Source organism: Rhamphochromis sp. 'chilingali', assembly GCF_963969265.1.
Source record: "Rhamphochromis sp. 'chilingali' genome assembly, chromosome: 13".
Lineage (NCBI taxonomy): Eukaryota > Metazoa > Chordata > Actinopteri > Cichliformes > Cichlidae > Rhamphochromis > Rhamphochromis sp. 'chilingali'.
The window spans coordinates 5,716,530-5,733,799 of record NC_137940.1 but is presented as its reverse complement, the minus strand read 5'-3'; the positions used below and the strand labels follow the sequence as shown (position 1 = coordinate 5,733,799).

General features: G+C 38.6%; 2 protein-coding genes across 3 annotated transcripts; both read left to right on the top strand.

Annotated features, from left to right (window-relative positions):
* The first annotated feature begins 89 nt into the window (after nucleotides 1–89).
* asb5a (ankyrin repeat and SOCS box containing 5a) lies at nucleotides 90–7,223 on the top strand. 2 transcript variants are annotated; one of them, XM_080900992.1, is made up of 7 exons: nucleotides 90–468; nucleotides 1,831–1,910; nucleotides 4,628–4,735; nucleotides 4,978–5,128; nucleotides 5,626–5,760; nucleotides 6,350–6,541; nucleotides 6,676–7,223. In XM_080900992.1, exons 1-7 carry the CDS (start codon nucleotides 264–266, stop codon nucleotides 6,801–6,803), a joined length of 999 nt encoding a protein of 332 aa, XP_080757118.1. In that variant the 5' UTR covers nucleotides 90–263; the 3' UTR covers nucleotides 6,804–7,223. The 2 variants fall into 2 exon arrangements, with proteins under 2 accessions (XP_080757118.1, XP_080757119.1); XM_080900993.1 differs by lacking the exon at nucleotides 90–468 and adding an exon at nucleotides 1,189–1,439.
* A 556-nt stretch (nucleotides 7,224–7,779) lies between these two features.
* Nucleotides 7,780–13,244, top strand: spata4 (spermatogenesis associated 4). Its single transcript, XM_080901409.1, is given in 7 exon segments — nucleotides 7,780–8,004; nucleotides 9,386–9,515; nucleotides 10,362–10,480; nucleotides 10,701–10,921; nucleotides 11,206–11,235; nucleotides 11,238–11,315; nucleotides 11,711–13,244. Coding segments are annotated over 7 exon segments (789 nt in total). The 5' UTR covers nucleotides 7,780–7,888; the 3' UTR covers nucleotides 11,806–13,244.
* Nucleotides 13,245–17,270: the final 4,026 nt, after the last annotated feature.

Genomic DNA, 17,270 nt, shown 5'->3' with positions numbered 1-17,270 from the left:
CTGCAATTAAAACAAGTTTGTAAGTTTGAAATTTATATAACTTGAGCCCACCCACATCCAAACATAGTGTACACTTACATTTCAGTTGTTGCAATCAGGCACAGTAGCAGCTGCAGAGAATTTTTTCCAGCCCGTGCTTTGTCAGGACCAGCCAACTAGTCAGTGCACTGGGAGGAAAAAGCAGGCTACTCTTATGCTTTTTGTAGTGGCATCTGATCCTGCGTTCATCATAACCAAAGCTCTTCTGTATCGTGCCAGAGGAAATGTCAGACCATACAGAGGAATTCACCAACAAGCCCTTCGCAGCCCAGTTGTCCAATGTTTACCTCAGCATCTTGGCACTGTTCTGCTTTAAGCTTTTTGTTAAGATCTCTCTTAACTTGCTGACATACTTCTACATTGTCCGTGGGAATCGCAAAGAGGCTGCCAGGATATCAGCAGAGTTCTATGATTATGGTCAACAACACAGTGAGTACTCTGAGACAGGTCGTTTTAAAAAGCACTAACACTTGATTTGTTATTAATTTGGTTACTTTGTTTAATAAAATATATCTGTACGATGATGGCAAACACATCTTAAATGTAACCACAATATAAATAAATTATGGTTACAAACACCCTGCAATGCATTTAACCCCAACTGTAAAAGGTCAGAGGTCAAATGTAAATGTTTTCTTTAGAATCCTACAGAAGCCTTCCATGCACACAGACACACACACACAATTTCAGTGTTTACAAATGAGCTATAAATACTGCATTGCTAATCCAATGAGTATAAAAGCCATTAATTGTGTTCACATTAATACATACTAGAAATATCATTGATAGCCCACTTTTCTTTCATTAGCTTAAAAGCTACTTAGAAATCCTGAACTGTACATTCAATATTAAATGAAGACACTGTTGGCCCGGCAGCTCTTTCTCTCTAATGTATTAATAGAACGCAGTCATGATATCCCCTCCCCCAGCCGCATCCTGCCCTAGTTTCCATTCCCAGCTATGCAGTGCACACTTTCACACAGCCACCAAAACAACACTCCACATTCTCAGGAACAGGCGGTTCGAAGGCACATTCTGAGGGAAGACAGACACGACAACAACATAATCTGTACTATCATCCAAAGGGCTGTTTAATCTAAAGTGTACCCACTCCATGGAATACTAATTGACCAAGCTCAGGGTATTTGTCACGGTCCCGTAGAGATGGTCTTTCTTGTTCTGAGAAATCTGTTTGATGTCTCTAGCTGGTCCTGTCCGTATTTCAGATTTTAATGTCAGTCAGGGAAAATAAGGTGCATGAATAAAAAAGCATGATTTAATAGAAAACATTGGGTGGATTATTGTATAATTTATAAAGAATATGGATGAAAGGATGGATGAAGATGATGACGATGAGAACGTGTGGAATGCATCAGCTGTTATTCTGGACATTGACTCAGGTGTGCCTGAAGACATTTCTTCTTTTTTCTGGAGTTCCTTCTTTTTTATTAAAAGGGCACAGCCAGTTTGGCAGGTTTACTTTCATTTGTCATGTGAATGGAGTGTGATAGTGCAGAGTTTAATGCATCAGGAATTTTCAAGCGCTGTTAAGTCACATAACCATATGCTGCTGGGTGCATTAACTCTTGGAAGATGAAAGGTAAAACGTGACTTGAGAGGTTAAAACACCTACTTGCTATGTTTAGATGTGTGGCAGGAGAATGCATATTTGAAGCTTTCTCTGTACTGTTGATTTTATTTTTATTTCTCTGGATGAGAGAATTAAGTAAATAATAATACATTTAAGTGTTCAATACTGAATTGAATACTGAATTCATATTCCTGTCACAGGATCTTGGGCAGACCGCTCACCCCTCCACGATGCTGCCAGTCAGGGCCGCCTCCTGGCCTTGAGGACCCTCATTTTACAGGTGAAGAAAAACACAATTCCCTTGGAGGCAGGCGGGTAATGTGTAACCTCTCATCTGCAAACATGAATCCTGTTGTAACCATCTCTTCCACAAGCCAGTTTGGTTCAGTAACTTTGTAGATTTATCCACACCTTGATAAAGAGATCAAGGTATGGATAAAACTCTGGAGACTGCTATAAAGTTATCTGTAAGACTTGTATAAAATTATTACCTGGGTCAAGATTACAATATAGCATATGCTTGGTATGCTTGTAGCAGCAATATTTTTTAATGAGAATAACACAGTATACACCTACCAGATAAATTATTGATAACTATTTCCATATTTCACTACGTAGTTCTAGCTTTCCATGCGGCATAAAAATGCTAATAATGTTAGTGATCCAACAGGGAAGATACTGTTTCACGCTATCTGTCAATTATAAGAGTTGATGTATCAGTGCATATTAAAAAATATATATATAAGATATAAAGCTGTTCCTTACACGGCAGCACAGTGGTGCAATAGTAGGCATTGTTTCCTCAAAGCAAGAAGGTCCAAATCCCCTGACCAGCTGGGACTTTTCTGAGTGGAATTTGTATGTTATCTCTTTTGCCTGTGGTTCTCTATGGGCACTCTGGCTTCCTCCCATAGTCCAAAGACATGCGTGATAGGTTAAGTGGTAATTCTAAATTGGCTATAAGTGTGGATGTGAGCATGAGTGTTTGTCTGGCTCACTGGGTGAGCCCTGATACAGACTGGTCACCTGTCCAGTTTTACCCTTCAAGCTTAAGACCAGTGGGATTATCTCCAGCCCCATCACGACCCTGAACTAAATAAGCCGATAAAAATGGATGCATGGTTCTGAACAGCTCCACAAATCTTGTAAATACCACCTAAAACGAATTAAAAAAAACACGACATAACACACACTCTGTCATTATTTTCATGATAAAAAATTGAGCCAAAGTGCAGAAACAATTATGTACACCCTAAATGCATTAGGGTAAAAGCATCTGAGTAACTGATCATCAGCAAGTGTAACCACTGATATAAGAGCAGACATTTTGGCACTTGCTGGTCTGGAGCGTGCAGGTGTGTGTCAATGTTTAGCACATTGCCAACGAATAAGGAAAAACTAGGCGATTATCTTAAAGAAGCAATTGTTGCTGCTGATCTGTTTGGGAAGACCAAATCATTCTACAGTGAGAAAGATTATTCACAAGTGGAAAACATTCAAGACAGTTGCCAAATTCATCTCTGCAATGCCCAGAGACACTGCCAAAAACCCAAAAGCTACATCTCATTATAGTACAATTAGGAAAAGACTGAACTAATATGGTTTGTTTGGAAGGGTTGCCAGTAGAAAGCCTGTTCTCTCTAAAACGAACATGGCAGCACCTGGAACCAATGTCCTAAGTGGAGATGTTTGGCCATTATTCACAGTGCCACATCTGGCAAAACAGAAACACAACATATCAGCACAATCGCTTCATAGTGACAGTAATTGTTCATAGTAACTGTCAAGCTCAGTGGTGGAGGGGTGATGATTTGAGCTTCTTCTGCAATCACACATCCTGGGCCCCTAGCAGTCACTGAGCTAACCATGAACACCGTTCAACACCATTCTACAGTTAAAGATGAGGCTATCTGTTAGAGCTTAGCTGAAATTTGGTCACAGACTAGAACATCACCACAAGAGCAAACCTACAACAGAATGGCTGAAAAAGAAAAGACCCAAGGTGTTGCAGTGGGACAGTCAAAGTCCAGATCAACCTCTTAGCTAAAATGCTGTGGTGAGACCTTGAGGAAGCTGTGGATAAATCCCCACAAACCCTGTTCTAAAGAACAATGTCAGAGTAAAGTTTGTTCTACAAGCTATTGAATCATGGAGTGTACTTAATTTTTCGCATAGTGCTAGGATTTTGGCCTAGTTTTTGGAAAATAAACAATGGCATGGTTTGATATATCATGTATTGTACAGTAGTTCAAAGGCCTTATTTACCCAAAGATTTTCTTTTTAATTCATGGAATTGTAAGAGATTGTACTTTCTATTCACTGCCCTATTTAACACTTTAAACCTGTACATACTTAACAACAGTTCATAAGTTTCAATATACAGGCTAGCTAAATGCCAACAACACAAAATGTAAATACTCAAACTTGTACTATGGGTTACAATAACCACATGGTTTTAAAATTAATGTGATTTTTGTAGTTTTTATGGCATATACATGCCCCTTATGTATAGTGTGTGAGGGGAGTTTGACCATGGAACTATTATTTGAGCATATGCTAAGGAAAGAATAATCACAAACAAAAACAAGTACAATACTAATACAAATGCATTAAAAGTGAAATCTCCACTTGCATTTCCAGCTGCTCACAGAGTGTGCTACAAAAAAGCCTGTGACTTCAGCTACAGAGGAAACAATGCTTTGCTCTAGTCAGACAAATTCATAACAAAGTAGGACAATTATTACAGGACTTCAGATGGTAATTTATTAGCTCTTTACTGGCTTTAAGTTGGATTTAATTGGTTTAATTAGCAGGCTTGTTAATCTCTGCTGTTGAAATCATCACAGTTTGAAAATCGCTAAGAACCCTGACTGAAGAGAATGTCTGTGTTTTGTAAGAGGAGATAAACTTTATTAATGTTCTTGTTCATTTATGAGTTAATGTCCCATAAATATCCATGCCCACTAAATATTTGTGGCTATTTGATTCTGTTTCCAGGGTCACAATGTAAATGTTCTGACTATAGACCATGTAACACCCCTGCATGAGGCCTGTCTTGGAGACCATGTTGCCTGTGCCAGAGCACTCATTGATGCAGGAGCAAATGTAAGTCCTATAGTGGCCTGGTGACTCTTTAATGTTGCCATGTTGCACAGGTCAAATTAAATTTCCATGGCTGGGAAAATCTGGGTAAGGGTAACAAATGAGCAATGTCCTGTTTCAGTCACTGCAGAGCTATTAAGTTGTTGTTGTTCCCTTTCAACTGTACCCCCAGGCTGTTACTATTAGTCAACTTGCATGATTAAATAAGGCCTAAATATAAGAATAAAAGGAAAATGTGTTCACAGGTCAATGCTTCTACAATTGATGGAGTCACCGCTCTGTTCAATGCCTGTACAGTGGGCAGTGTGGCATGCACGGAAATCCTTCTGGAAAATGGAGCAAAACCCCAGAGTCTTGTATATCAACCTTCTCCGATACACGAAGCAACCAGCAAAGGTATGTCATGGCCAACGATTTTACAAAAATTCACAAACTGATTATTTTCAGTATTTTTTGTGATTCAAGTTAGTGTTACATGATTATGCATGTCATACTGTGTGGGTGTATGTGAAACACAATGGAAAGATATTCCCTTGCAAAAAGAGACTATTCTACATGGACCATTTACTTCAAAGTGAGCCAGTGTTAGAGGACTAGAGACTTAAGCTTGTGAGAGCCAGCTTTTGCTGATGAGAGTCATTATTTTTGACTAACGGTATAATCAGAGCACTATAATCAGAAAATAACCCAACATTATCGCAGTTCCCCTCACTGCAGATTACGCTTGACTTTCGACCTGATTTTGTGTCCTTTACTGTGCTATAAGCACGTTCTTACATGCACTATGATAAACAGCTTTAGCTATAAATCCAACAGGGCCTGAGCAGACAGCTTGGAGAATTATTTTGCATTGTCACTTACTGATTACTGACTTCACGCTTCATTACTTCCAGGTCATTACGGTTGTGTAGAGGCTCTGGTGACTTGGGGGGCAGATGTGGACATGGACATTCCTCACCTGGGCACAGCACTATATACAGCCTGCGTCTGCCAAGAGCTCGAATGTGCCAGGAAACTCCTGAGGGAAGGTCAGTTCGTAGAACTGTGTCGATGTTTACAGAAAAGTCCTATGTGAACATATGGACTTAAGCGCATTAGAAACACAAAAACAAACTGATATATAATAAATATATGCATGCTCAGAGGATTTTAGAGGCCTCTGGGGGGGGGGGGGATAAAAACATTTAAACAACAATATGATAAATTCTGTGCTAGGAATATGACAAACAATGAGACTGCAAATTGTCAAGTGCAAAAGGTGTAACAAAGAGCTAATGAGAGCTCTATCACATAAGAAACAGACAAACTAATTGTTTTATTAGCAGCAGCCTTAGTAAACAAGAACTTAATACAAGCACAGCACACATTGCAATTTCAATAAGAAGTGGGACCACATTTATACCCAACAAGTGACTGATTACATATACAAGTGATTAGTGTGCCCATTTGTGTCTCACTGCAGTCTTTGAAATAAGGTACTAATTTAGGCAAGTAAAGAAAAGGTAAATTAAAAATATAATCACAAATTAACCAAAGCTACTTGTACTTAACAATACAGGTATCTGATATTGGAGTTTTCTGATTGGACTATGGATAATTATAGTCTCCTCCATGTAGGTGCAAATGTACAGAAAGGTAAATCCCTGGATTCACCTTTACATGCAGCTGCAGAAAAAGACTGCACAGCTGTAGTGAAGTTGCTGCTGGACTTTGGCGCAGACATTAATGCCAGGAACACAGAGTTTCAGAGGCCAGTGGATGTGGCTCCACCCAGCAGTCTTACAGAAGGCTTTCTACTGCTTTATGAAGGTATGAGTTTACTTTTTGCTTGGTTTCGTTCGCAGTCATTGATCCCTTCCTGACCTTGCTTTGATCTGTTTCTGTCTTTTTTTTAACCACCAATTAACAGTGATAAATAATGTTTTCCTGTCTCCTTTTCATAGCTACACCACGGTTGCTTAGCCAGTTGTGTCGTCAGTGCATCAGAAACTGCGTTGGACGCGACAGACTCCACCTTCTTTCCCATCTTCCTCTGCCTAACAGGATCAAGAGCTACCTGCAGTACCAATGACAACAGACTATGAAACTGTCTGCCTAAATGGGACTTGCAGGAAGAAGCCTTGGACACCAAAAAATTATATCGACTCCACACTCCTCTTAACTTTAATTTTAGCTTCCAGTCAATCCAGTAAAAGCAATTAATTTGAATTAGCTACACGGCCGAGTAGCTGACTGTAGCAGCTGTGTTGAGCTGGCCTGATTCCCATGTGAGGATGTGTGGACCTGGATAAATGTAAAGCAGGATGCCACTAAAACAAACTTCCAGGATTAGTTTTCCCTAGGTTAATTTTGTTTGAATAACATTAATAATAAATATTTTGTTTTCTGTTCTGCAGTGTTTAGAAAATGCCTTACTAGTTGCCAGTGAGTGCTGCACTTTATATTTAAACCCCCCCATAAAAGATTCGAATATCGTGTAAATGCACACTATATGCTGTATGTTAATGAATGTTCATTGTTTCGCATTTAACATTAGATTATTAAAAATCTGTTTTGAAACCTGTTGCATTCAAATATGTCTTTCCCAGCAGCCACATGGTGGATTTGTTACTGATGTTTGTCTCAGTGGTGGAACCAGTTATTCAAAAAGTTGACAAGTTTAAGCTTGGATTACTGACCGCTGACAACTGCTCAGATGGAAATGTGTGTAGCTGAATGGAACTTTCATGCTCTAACATATTATTAACAAGATATTCATGTGCCATTTGATAATATTTTGGCCGTATTTTGATTTTTTATTTCATATATCTGAGTTTAGCTTCAGTATTTCTAATGAATTATTTCAGTTTCATTGTTATATTACATGCAGTTGTGTATGCTCTAGTATTATTTATTGGGTAGCACTATTATTTAAAAGCTTTATACAAATGTTAGCCAAATAAATAAATAACTGAAGAAACAGACCGCTCATCCTCTAGAGGGCAGCACGCCGCTACCGACACGGTTTAGCACCGCAGAGTGCCGTTGTCATAGAAATCTCAACAAAACAGGCCAGGAGCTCGTCAATTAGCCCTCCCTTAAAAAAAAGCAGATCTCGGCTTGATTTATGGAGGTGACTGGTAACAGCGATAGAAAAGTCACTGGTGTGTAGATTTCATGGCTCGGAGCAGCATATGTTTCGCAGAATGTCCCAAGAAAACAGGACTACCAAGAGAAGTAGTCAAGTGGCTGCAAACTCTGGACTTGGCATTTTATCCCAAAAATGTGCGCAGGTACAGAACCTATTTTGTGAATCACAAATACGAATAAAAGAAAAGAAGAAGAATATTTAAAAGAGGATATGTGTAATTTTAAAAAAAAAATATATCTATTTTTACACGTCTATTTTCCTGCATATTGTTAGAAAAGTATTATGTTGTGTTTTTACTAACCTACTGTTAGCTAGCTAAATTGAACGTAGATACCATTTTTAGATACCATTTAATCTTTTTTCTAACTTAAAAAAAACATGTAACTGCAGAATAAAAAAAAAGAAAAAAAAATCACATAAAACTAGGGTGACCAAGTGTCACGCTGTATCTAAGCCTGCACATTTTATATATGCACACGATGTCGCACTTTTTATTAGCTCCTGGACTCTTGTGACTGAAAAAAGGAGATCTGTGGATAACCTCTGAATCCCGAAGATCAGAACAGCAGCTGAACTGTTAGTTCAGCAGAAAAGAGGAATAGAGGAATAAATGAATGCACAATACATACATTCATGATATATATAAATCCACACACACACATACAGTACCCATTACGGCATTGATGTACCCCCTTAGCTGAATTCTACTGATACACATGAACTGGAAGTTAAATTCATACAGTTTGGTAAAGATAGGTTGTTGCAGTGCAATCTTAATTTCATTAGTTGGCTAACAGTGGTTTAGTGCTTCTGCAGCAATCATGGTAACCAGCATGAATGAGAAGGAAACTGAGTGGATGGGACTGTGCAGGCCAGACCTTATGAAGAAAAATGTCTCTTTGAAATTAAAAGGAGGTCATTCATCAGCTTGTAAGTTTTAAAGCATGAGGCTGTTTGAAAATTGTGTAAAAGAGCTGGCTTTGTCAAGCTAAGTGTGTCCAGTGTTGGATGGGCTTAGAGTTGAGCCAATTTAATTGAAGTTTGTCTGGCTATCATTATCTCAGGATTGTGGTGCGTGAGGTGAGTCCTCATAGTAATTCCAGAATATTTTCATTTGTTTAAAATTAAATTAAAGTGATATTTGGTGTCCCTGTATCAATACAATATCACCACACAAAATCTACCTCAATCTACCTCCCCCTCACACCCACCCACCCAATTTCCAGCACACTGTAAACTGTGTTTGTATCAATTTCCTAATTTATATACAGCATATCCAAATTCTGAACTACCATGTGGCCCATTTTCTTCCGTTTCCTCATTTAAACACAAACTTACAATGCATAAAATATGAAGCGAATAACCAACTTAAAAGGAGCAGGATTATGTGAGGTTGATTAAAAAAGAAGGAAAACGCAAGGATAACAATAAATCTGCTATGACAAGGAATAACCAAGTGCTAAGGCAAATTCCACTGGTAGAGCCAGTAAGTGCATATTGTTATTTCTGTATTTCATTTCCAGAGATTTTTCCAGCGGCTACCTTGTGGCACAGATATTTTCTCATTATTACCCCCGAGACTTTTCATTGCACTCATACGACAGAGGAACATCGCTTTCTGCCAAACAGTGGAACTGGAGCCAGATAGAGCGGGTGAGCAGAGCAAAATATTCAAAAATATAATGAGCCACGAAGAAATGCTTTTTTTATTCACTGCAGTTGGCATGTCACTGAAATGCATCTTCCAGCTACAGTTTGGTGTTTAAATAATACAAGTTCAAGTTTCTCTTACTTGTTGCAGGCTACTGCTACTGCAAGTGTCATAAATAAATGTTTTGGTTAATCTGCAATACACCAGGGGCACAGACACACAGACAGCATGGAGCTTTAAATGCATATGTTGAAGCAGGGCTGGACGTGGACTTAAATAGTTGGTACAGTTAAAAGCTAAACTTCAGCTATTAGCAATGGCTCGTGGTCAAAGTTCCTTCTTTATTATGTCCCTTCATCTATTTTCTCACCACGTCAATTTCATCTACCTCCATCTCCCCCTCACTTCTCCACAGCAGGCACTTGCAGCAACAGCGTGCTGTAACTGAAGATTGGTTACTAGTTGTTCCCGGTTCATGGTGGAGCAGCAGCCCCGACAGCTAACATGTTGGTTGTTCTTAATTTCTTTTTATTGTTTTCTTTCAGCTTTTTAGCTTCACCTTTTCACCACTTCTTCCACACAGCAAAGGGGATGGGCTGGTCACATTAAGAGATTGATTGGGCAATCCAGTGTCAGTATTGAAAATAAATGAATGGGCTGTTGTCAGTGCTTGTACAGCTGGTGCACAAAATGCCCAGTATGCCAGATTTACCAGTCCAACCCTGTGTTGAGGTCCCGCTGGGATGTGACATTTTCACTACCCACAGTGCCTGTGTTAACTGAATCGTAAAGTGGTTTCCTTCTCCATTCAAGTGTTTAAATATAATCTACAAAGTTTATTGATTCAGTCTTTAGAGAAGCGGAATCTGTACTTGAAGAAGGAGGCCATTGATGGAACAATCCATTGTAAACCAGGAGCAGCTGAGCTGTTGGTGCTGGAAGTTTACACTATTTTAACTAAAGGGAGGTATGTTGGCAGCTTTATATCTGATGTAATATTCATCTTTAAAAATAAATGTTTGCCTTTTTTGTATATGGAACTACAAATATGTGACGACACGTGTAACTATTAATGCTAATGATGATGAAAAGATCCAGAACAATACTATTGCAACTCTCACAAATATTTGTTTAGCAGTCAAAGCGATGTGAAAGAATCATAACATATATTGTGTTTCCCTTTTAAGAGTCAGTGATGTAGAGGGCCCAGAGCCAGACTTCACCGATGAAGAATACCAGAACCTACTTCCCAGCCTGGCTCGCTCCACAGCTTCAAAAGCCATCAAGAACAACCTGACAGCAACAGAAATCAAGGCTGCGCCTGATATAAGCACAAACCAGAGGAAGGCACAAAACATCCTCCGCAGGCACCACGAGCACAAAGCTGCAGAGAGAATTCTCAACCCTGGTAGGTCATCCATGATTAAGTGGCATTGTATCTCATATTAAGATTCATAAATACAAAGAGCTAAATAGATTATCAGGAGGTGACATATTTCTCGCATATTGCAGTAGGGAAATGCTAATAACTGCATGATTTTCAGTACGGCCAGTTAAGAGTTTACAATCATTACTTTTTTTGTGTTGGAGACAAAATAAGAGAGCAGGGTCAAAACACATGCAAAGGGGAATAAATCAAATTTATTTGTGTAGAAATTTGCTTTTTTTGACAATGCCCTGTTTTGAGTACAGGACGTTTTAAAGTGAAGCCTAAGCGAAGTCCTTAGCTCCCCACAATCTTGTTCCACAAAGCCAGATGGATAAGTGCTCTGACACCTGTTCACCTGAAGGCAATGCCTTAAGTATGCACAAACTCTCTACTTTTGTTTATTTGTTTGTTTATTTTTGCAAAAGTGAGCTGAAGAGAAAATTGATTTTGTAAGAATGTTGAATGCACCAGTTGGCTGCAGTAAATTTGGGAGGTAAATATTGACACATGTCCTTCAGTGGTGGAATAGCTGGGTCTTGGTTGCTTGCAGTGGAAATGTATACCAGGAAACTGTTACATCCAGCTGTTGCCTGCACAGCAGCTGCTTTAAAAACACTGCTTATATACAAGTAGCTATTAAAGTTAATGGTTTTTTTTTAATTTAAGTATTTCTTTCTGTGATGCTGAATAACCTAATGCACAAAACAGAACTAATACACCAGTGTAATTGTAGCTGCACTTTTGACGGATGTGTTTCTGCTGTTCTAGAGCTGTGGTCTTCACCAGCATGGAGCAGAGCTTCTGTTTCCTTTAAGGAAATAAAGGTCCGTCAGCCAGCCAAACATTCATTGGTTAATTATTAAAGATACCGACTGAATAACTGCGCTGTCACTGTTTTATGTGTGAAATGATGAACTCATTTATTTTCAGTTATTCAAAACAAAGTCCTTCTCAAACTATTATACCTCACCAGTATTTACCTGACTGTAATTTGATGTGATTTGATTTGGATGATGCATGACGTAATTTCTTGTTATCGCTTATATAATGGTAAAAGGTCTCTACCATGATATATGCTGTGTCTGTTTCTGCCAGTAGGCGGCAGCATTACATCATACCATTATTTCTTAATGGCCTGTGCAGAGGAGCTGAAGGTGTACCATTTGCATTTTATAAATTTATGCAGTGGTTATACTGAGCTTATAGTGAGCTGCCTTACTGTTCACCATTGTGTTTCACCAGCATAACGAAATGTTATTTTAAAAATAACAGTTGATAATGAATGTTAGATATTACTGAATATTCGCATATTACAAAATTTTCAGACATCACAGCCTCACTGTCTCTCAATCAGTCTCTCATTTTGGGAGAAACCTGAAAAATGCTGATAAAATCTACTCTATGAAGAAATTAGCAGATTCCTTAATTGGTTTGCTAAACACCCAGTCACTGTGGCAGGAAGACATGAAAGCTTTTCCCTTTCATTTTTTTAAATAAAAATAAATGCTCTTGGTTACAAAGCGTGTTTCAGCATTTTTATTGACTGGAGATTTCAATTTTAGAAATACAACGAGCTGAATCACTGTTTTTTCTTTCTTTTTTTTTTTTTTTTATAAAAAACTGCTGTTAACTAAAGACCAAAGATGCTTTGGTCTTTTTTTTCCCCTCAATGTCAAAAAAAACCTCTGCCCATAGCAACATAAGTTGAATGTGCTGACACATGTGCTGACACATCTTCATTTAGAGCTGCAACAAAACAAGCTGAACAGTCATGATTGTGCCTAGAAACACCATATGTTCAGTGTAATGACTCTATGTACCAGTACTCCCTGTATGCAAAAACTTGTCTAAAAGAACACTCTACTATACTGCTATGTTAATGACTTAATATTTCTACCATTACATGCACATTCCTATATTTTCAGTCATAAAGTATCATTTTGCTCAGGGATCTCCCAACAGCATCATACAGTCTATGCAAAATTCATTAACTTAATTCCATGGATAATGATTTTAATAGTCAAGCTTAAACTGGAGATAGAATAATATAATGTGAAATGTTTTCTCCACCCACCCAATATTAAATGTCCTATTATATCAATAGCTGGTGTTTCATTCTATACTTTTTCCCTTTTAAATAAGTTCCTTCATTTTGTGCACGTTATTGAGCGGTTTTGGTTTGTCATATTACATTTTTATTGAACTATTCTGTTTTATTTAAGCTGTTTTGTTATTGGTTTCCTTGAGTGTTTTTATCTGCTATAATTCAAGAATTTTCCAACCCTTGGGATGAATAAAGCTAAACTTGTGCTCACTCATTTGTGCTCACTACCGAATGACTGCTTTTTAATTTTTTATTTAAGTGGCTTTCCTGCCAGACAATGTAAAATTAAACACTGTCATTTCCTACACGTTGTACAGTGCTTAACAAATATATTAGACTTTGTCATAGAAAGAGAAAAAATAATGTTGTTAGGCAAATAGCAAACTGAATTCGTTATTTTTGTTTTTACCCAAATTTGACCCGGACTGCACTGAGAAGTCAGAAATTAATGAAGCATAATATTCAGTCACCAAAACAAATTTTTCGGTTCATGAATACAATTAAATAACTGTAATTTGGCATTTTAATGATAATGTATTAATCTGCTTCCCTTTTTTAAAATAAAAGAGTTAATTTGAAAATTCACAGATAACAGCAATAATTATATTGTAGCAAAATCTAATTTTGATTAAAGATTTTGCACATGTTGGTGGATTAACTATTACATAAAAATAAACAAAGATTTGGGTAATTACCAATAATGCTGTTTTAGGGCACTTGTGGCATAAACGTTAGATTGGGTGGTGGTTTTATAAATCTGAGTATTTGATATGTAAAATACCCAATGTACAGTACTTACAAGAGAGATCATTGGCATTAACTTCAACATCTAGCCATACTAGTCCTAAACAGAGAGTAACGCGTTACTGTAATCTGATTACTTTTTTCAAGTAACGAGTAAAGTAAGGGATTACTATTGCAAAAACGGTAATTAGATTACCGTTACTTTCCCGTAGGAACGCTGCGTTACTGCGTTACTAAAACCGTGATTTTTTGCGAGAATGTCTCACGACCGTGATGTAAGCGAGTGCGCCGTTCGTGACAACAGCTGTGTGCAGATCATCAATGGATCACATATCGATTGTGGGAGAGAGCATGAGCGTGCAGCGTTTAAAGCATGGAAGTACTGACCTTACTTTAAGTTTGATTCCATAAAAAGTGATAAAAACATTAGCGTCCATCGTGCGTGGGAAGAAAACTTCTTTTTACAGCGAAAAAAACCCCTAAACTTCCAAGCAAGCACCGAGTGCGCAATGACGTAATGGGAAACTCACAGAGAAAGTCGTGGATTCTTCAACTGATCGCGGCACACCTGCACCAGGGTAAACCTCCGCCTACCGTAGTCCTGCTTTACAGGTGAAAATAGAGCAACAGGACCGCTGAGTCTTTGACTTTATTTATTTTCTGCTGTGTTTTACTTGCATCTATTTGAAAGACTGAGTGTAAACACAAAAAATATTTTATTTTATGTGCTGGAATGTGTAGAAAATAGGTTTAAATGTTAAACTAATTTATTCAAGTCAGAGAATGTTGCATATCATTAAATTTTTGCTTGATGCATAAAGTTAAAAGATTAAAACTGATAAAACAAGTTTAAAAAAAGATACTTTTCCATTTGATTACATTTTGTATGATGGATTATGTAGAAAAAGTAGAATTGGGCTGAAAGATCTATCGCTTTATCACCTCTTCAGGTTGTAAATCGTGTTTTTAAAAAGTAACTAAGTAATTAATTACTTTTGAAAATAAGTAATCAGTAAAGTAACGGGATTACTTTTTGGGGGAAGTAATCAGTAATTATTTACTGATTACTTTTTTCAAGTAACTTGACCAACACTGGTCCTAAATACTTTGTTTTTCCTCTTAGTATATTATAACCAGTCTAAGTTTTTAGTTATAAGTAATACATCCATGACATGGTTGCTGCTGTCGAAGCACGCCGGCTTCACCCGATTCTTTAGATGGCAAGAAGTCAGTCGGAGACGTGAAGTCCAACTTCAACTCTTTATTCAGCAAAGCATATGCATATGGAGATCACACACATCAAACTCTAAGCTGCACAGAGTATGTTCTAAAGTATGATTTAGAGAATGATTTGATGTATGATCTAAGGCATTTCTTCAATAAAGCTATTTTATACCTTTTCATTACACCCCTCCTTGCCAACAGGGAGCAGTCCCCCAGTCAGCCAATCACAACATGTTTATCACTGTCATCCCACCCACATGGCAGTGGAAATTCAGTTGTGCCCTGCACCCTAGTTCTTAACCTTTATTTTTCAACACGTCTCATTTGCTTTATGGTTTTTATCTTTAATTTTAACACTTGTTTCGTGCTCTTCTGTTTCCACTGGCCTACACATAGTTTCACATCCCCAATGTCTAGCAGTTTTTAACTTTTGAGCAACAACATCTATCTTGCACCATGATTGACAAAATAAACCCTTTCCACTGCCCAAACATCATCCACTCCTCCAGAGGATTGTTCACCCCTGAATGTTCATGCATTTCCTTGGATAATGTTCTCAGTCCCTCTCTGGTCACAGGGGCCGTGTTGTCTGGAATGAATGTGCAGCACATGTCTCCAAACATCCCACAGACACCCCCTTTTTCAGCCAACAGCATATCAAGGGCCATCCTATTTTGTACAGCCATCAGAGAGCTAGGAGCCACCTGCTCAGCTAATCCCTCAATTGCATCCGTAGTCAAATTGGCAAGCCTTAACATTAACATCGTAATGGACATAGTTAATCTTATCCACATTTTTAGTTGGTGTGGCTGTAAAGAAAGCTGAAAGGACTGGTATGTTTTCAAAACCTGATGCTACCTGGTATTTATTAGGGACCCCTCTGGGCCCTCCTAAAGCGTCTATATAAGTGGCTGACCCTAAAGTTGGGTCTAAATTCCCCAATGACCTACATGCTAGCACATGGTGTCTACGCCTCTGCGTCAGCGTACCAGCATTAGTGGTCCCCACCTTAACCAGTCTATCCTAGTTAAGGTGAGAAACTGGTGTAATAACACATTACACCAGTTTCTCACTGTGATCTTTGCATTGTCAACAACACGATGTCATAATAACACACTGCTAGTACATACACACAGAAAAGTGGCAACTAAAAGATCTGCATGGGTCAGAAGCTCATGCGAAACTAGGATGTCGCCTTCATCCTCTCCTCCTCCTGTAAAAACATAGATCCCTCCTTTCCACCCTGGCTGGGTGGAGTAAATAGCCTGTATTTGCATTGCACTTTACTTAGTCCCTAAGGACCCCAAAACGCTTTACACTACATCCAGTCATCCACCCATTCACACACTGGTGATGGCAAGCTACATTGTAGCCACAGCTGCCCTGGGGCGCACTGACAGAGGCGAGGCTCCCGGACACTGACACCACCGGGCCCTCTGACCACCAACAGTAGGCAACGGGTGAAGTGTCTTGCCCAAGGACACAACGACTGAGACTGTCTGAGCCGGGGCTCGAACCAGCAACCTTCCGATTACAAAACAAACTGCCAACTCTTGAGCCACGATCGCGAGTAGGTGCAATCTTGGGTGTCAGTGGCAAGTCAGTCAAACTTTTGTCCCCATTGTCAGTCCAGTCAGTCCCCTCATGTTCATTGCTTTTGCTGAGAGTGGAGCCTCCCGCTCCACATACTTAAATCTCCAGTGCCAGCAATATGTCGTCATTTCAAAAAAAGAAATAAGAATTCTTTATGATTTTGGCATGGATTAATTTACTGAATCCTTTTAGACAGAAGGACTTATTGTCTGAATATGTCCCTCATAGGTGACTTTTGATGTCTGATCTAAAGGAGTTCCTCAATAAAGCTATTTTATACCTTTTCACTGCTCAGAAAATATATGAACCTTAGCAAAACACTGTTTTTTGTGTTTATTTTTTATCACAAATGTTATTTTTTCTGGTGCCAAATCTATTCAGATTCACACAGATTAAGATCGCTTTGATGGTCCCAAATCGCCAAGCTCTCAGAGATGCTCACTGTGAAGTACAGCTGAGCTGTAAAGCTAGTGAAAAATAGATGACAGGATGATAAGTGTTTCTGGCTGACTGCCTAGCTTCTCATGTTGTCCAAGAGCCTAGGCTTTTAATAGAGATAGGACAATGGTGTACTGATAGGATCTCCATAGCCTCAACAGACCATTAGCTGCAGATGACCATTAGATTTCTTTTTGCTGTAACAATACATGTGATTTTAATCAG

What these genes read in the sequence shown, in the direction of transcription:
- asb5a (XM_080900992.1), top strand. Translation starts at nt 264, where the DNA reads ATGTCAGACCATACAGAGGAATTCACCAACAAGCCCTTCGCAGCCCAG. An exon ending in TCATTGATGCAGGAGCAAAT is followed by an intron (nt 4,736 to 4,977) that starts GTAAGTCCTATA and finishes ATGTGTTCACAG; the next exon opens with GTCAATGCTTCTACAATTGA. An exon ending in CAGGAAACTCCTGAGGGAAG is followed by an intron (nt 5,761 to 6,349) that starts GTCAGTTCGTAG and finishes TCCTCCATGTAG; the next exon opens with GTGCAAATGTACAGAAAGGT.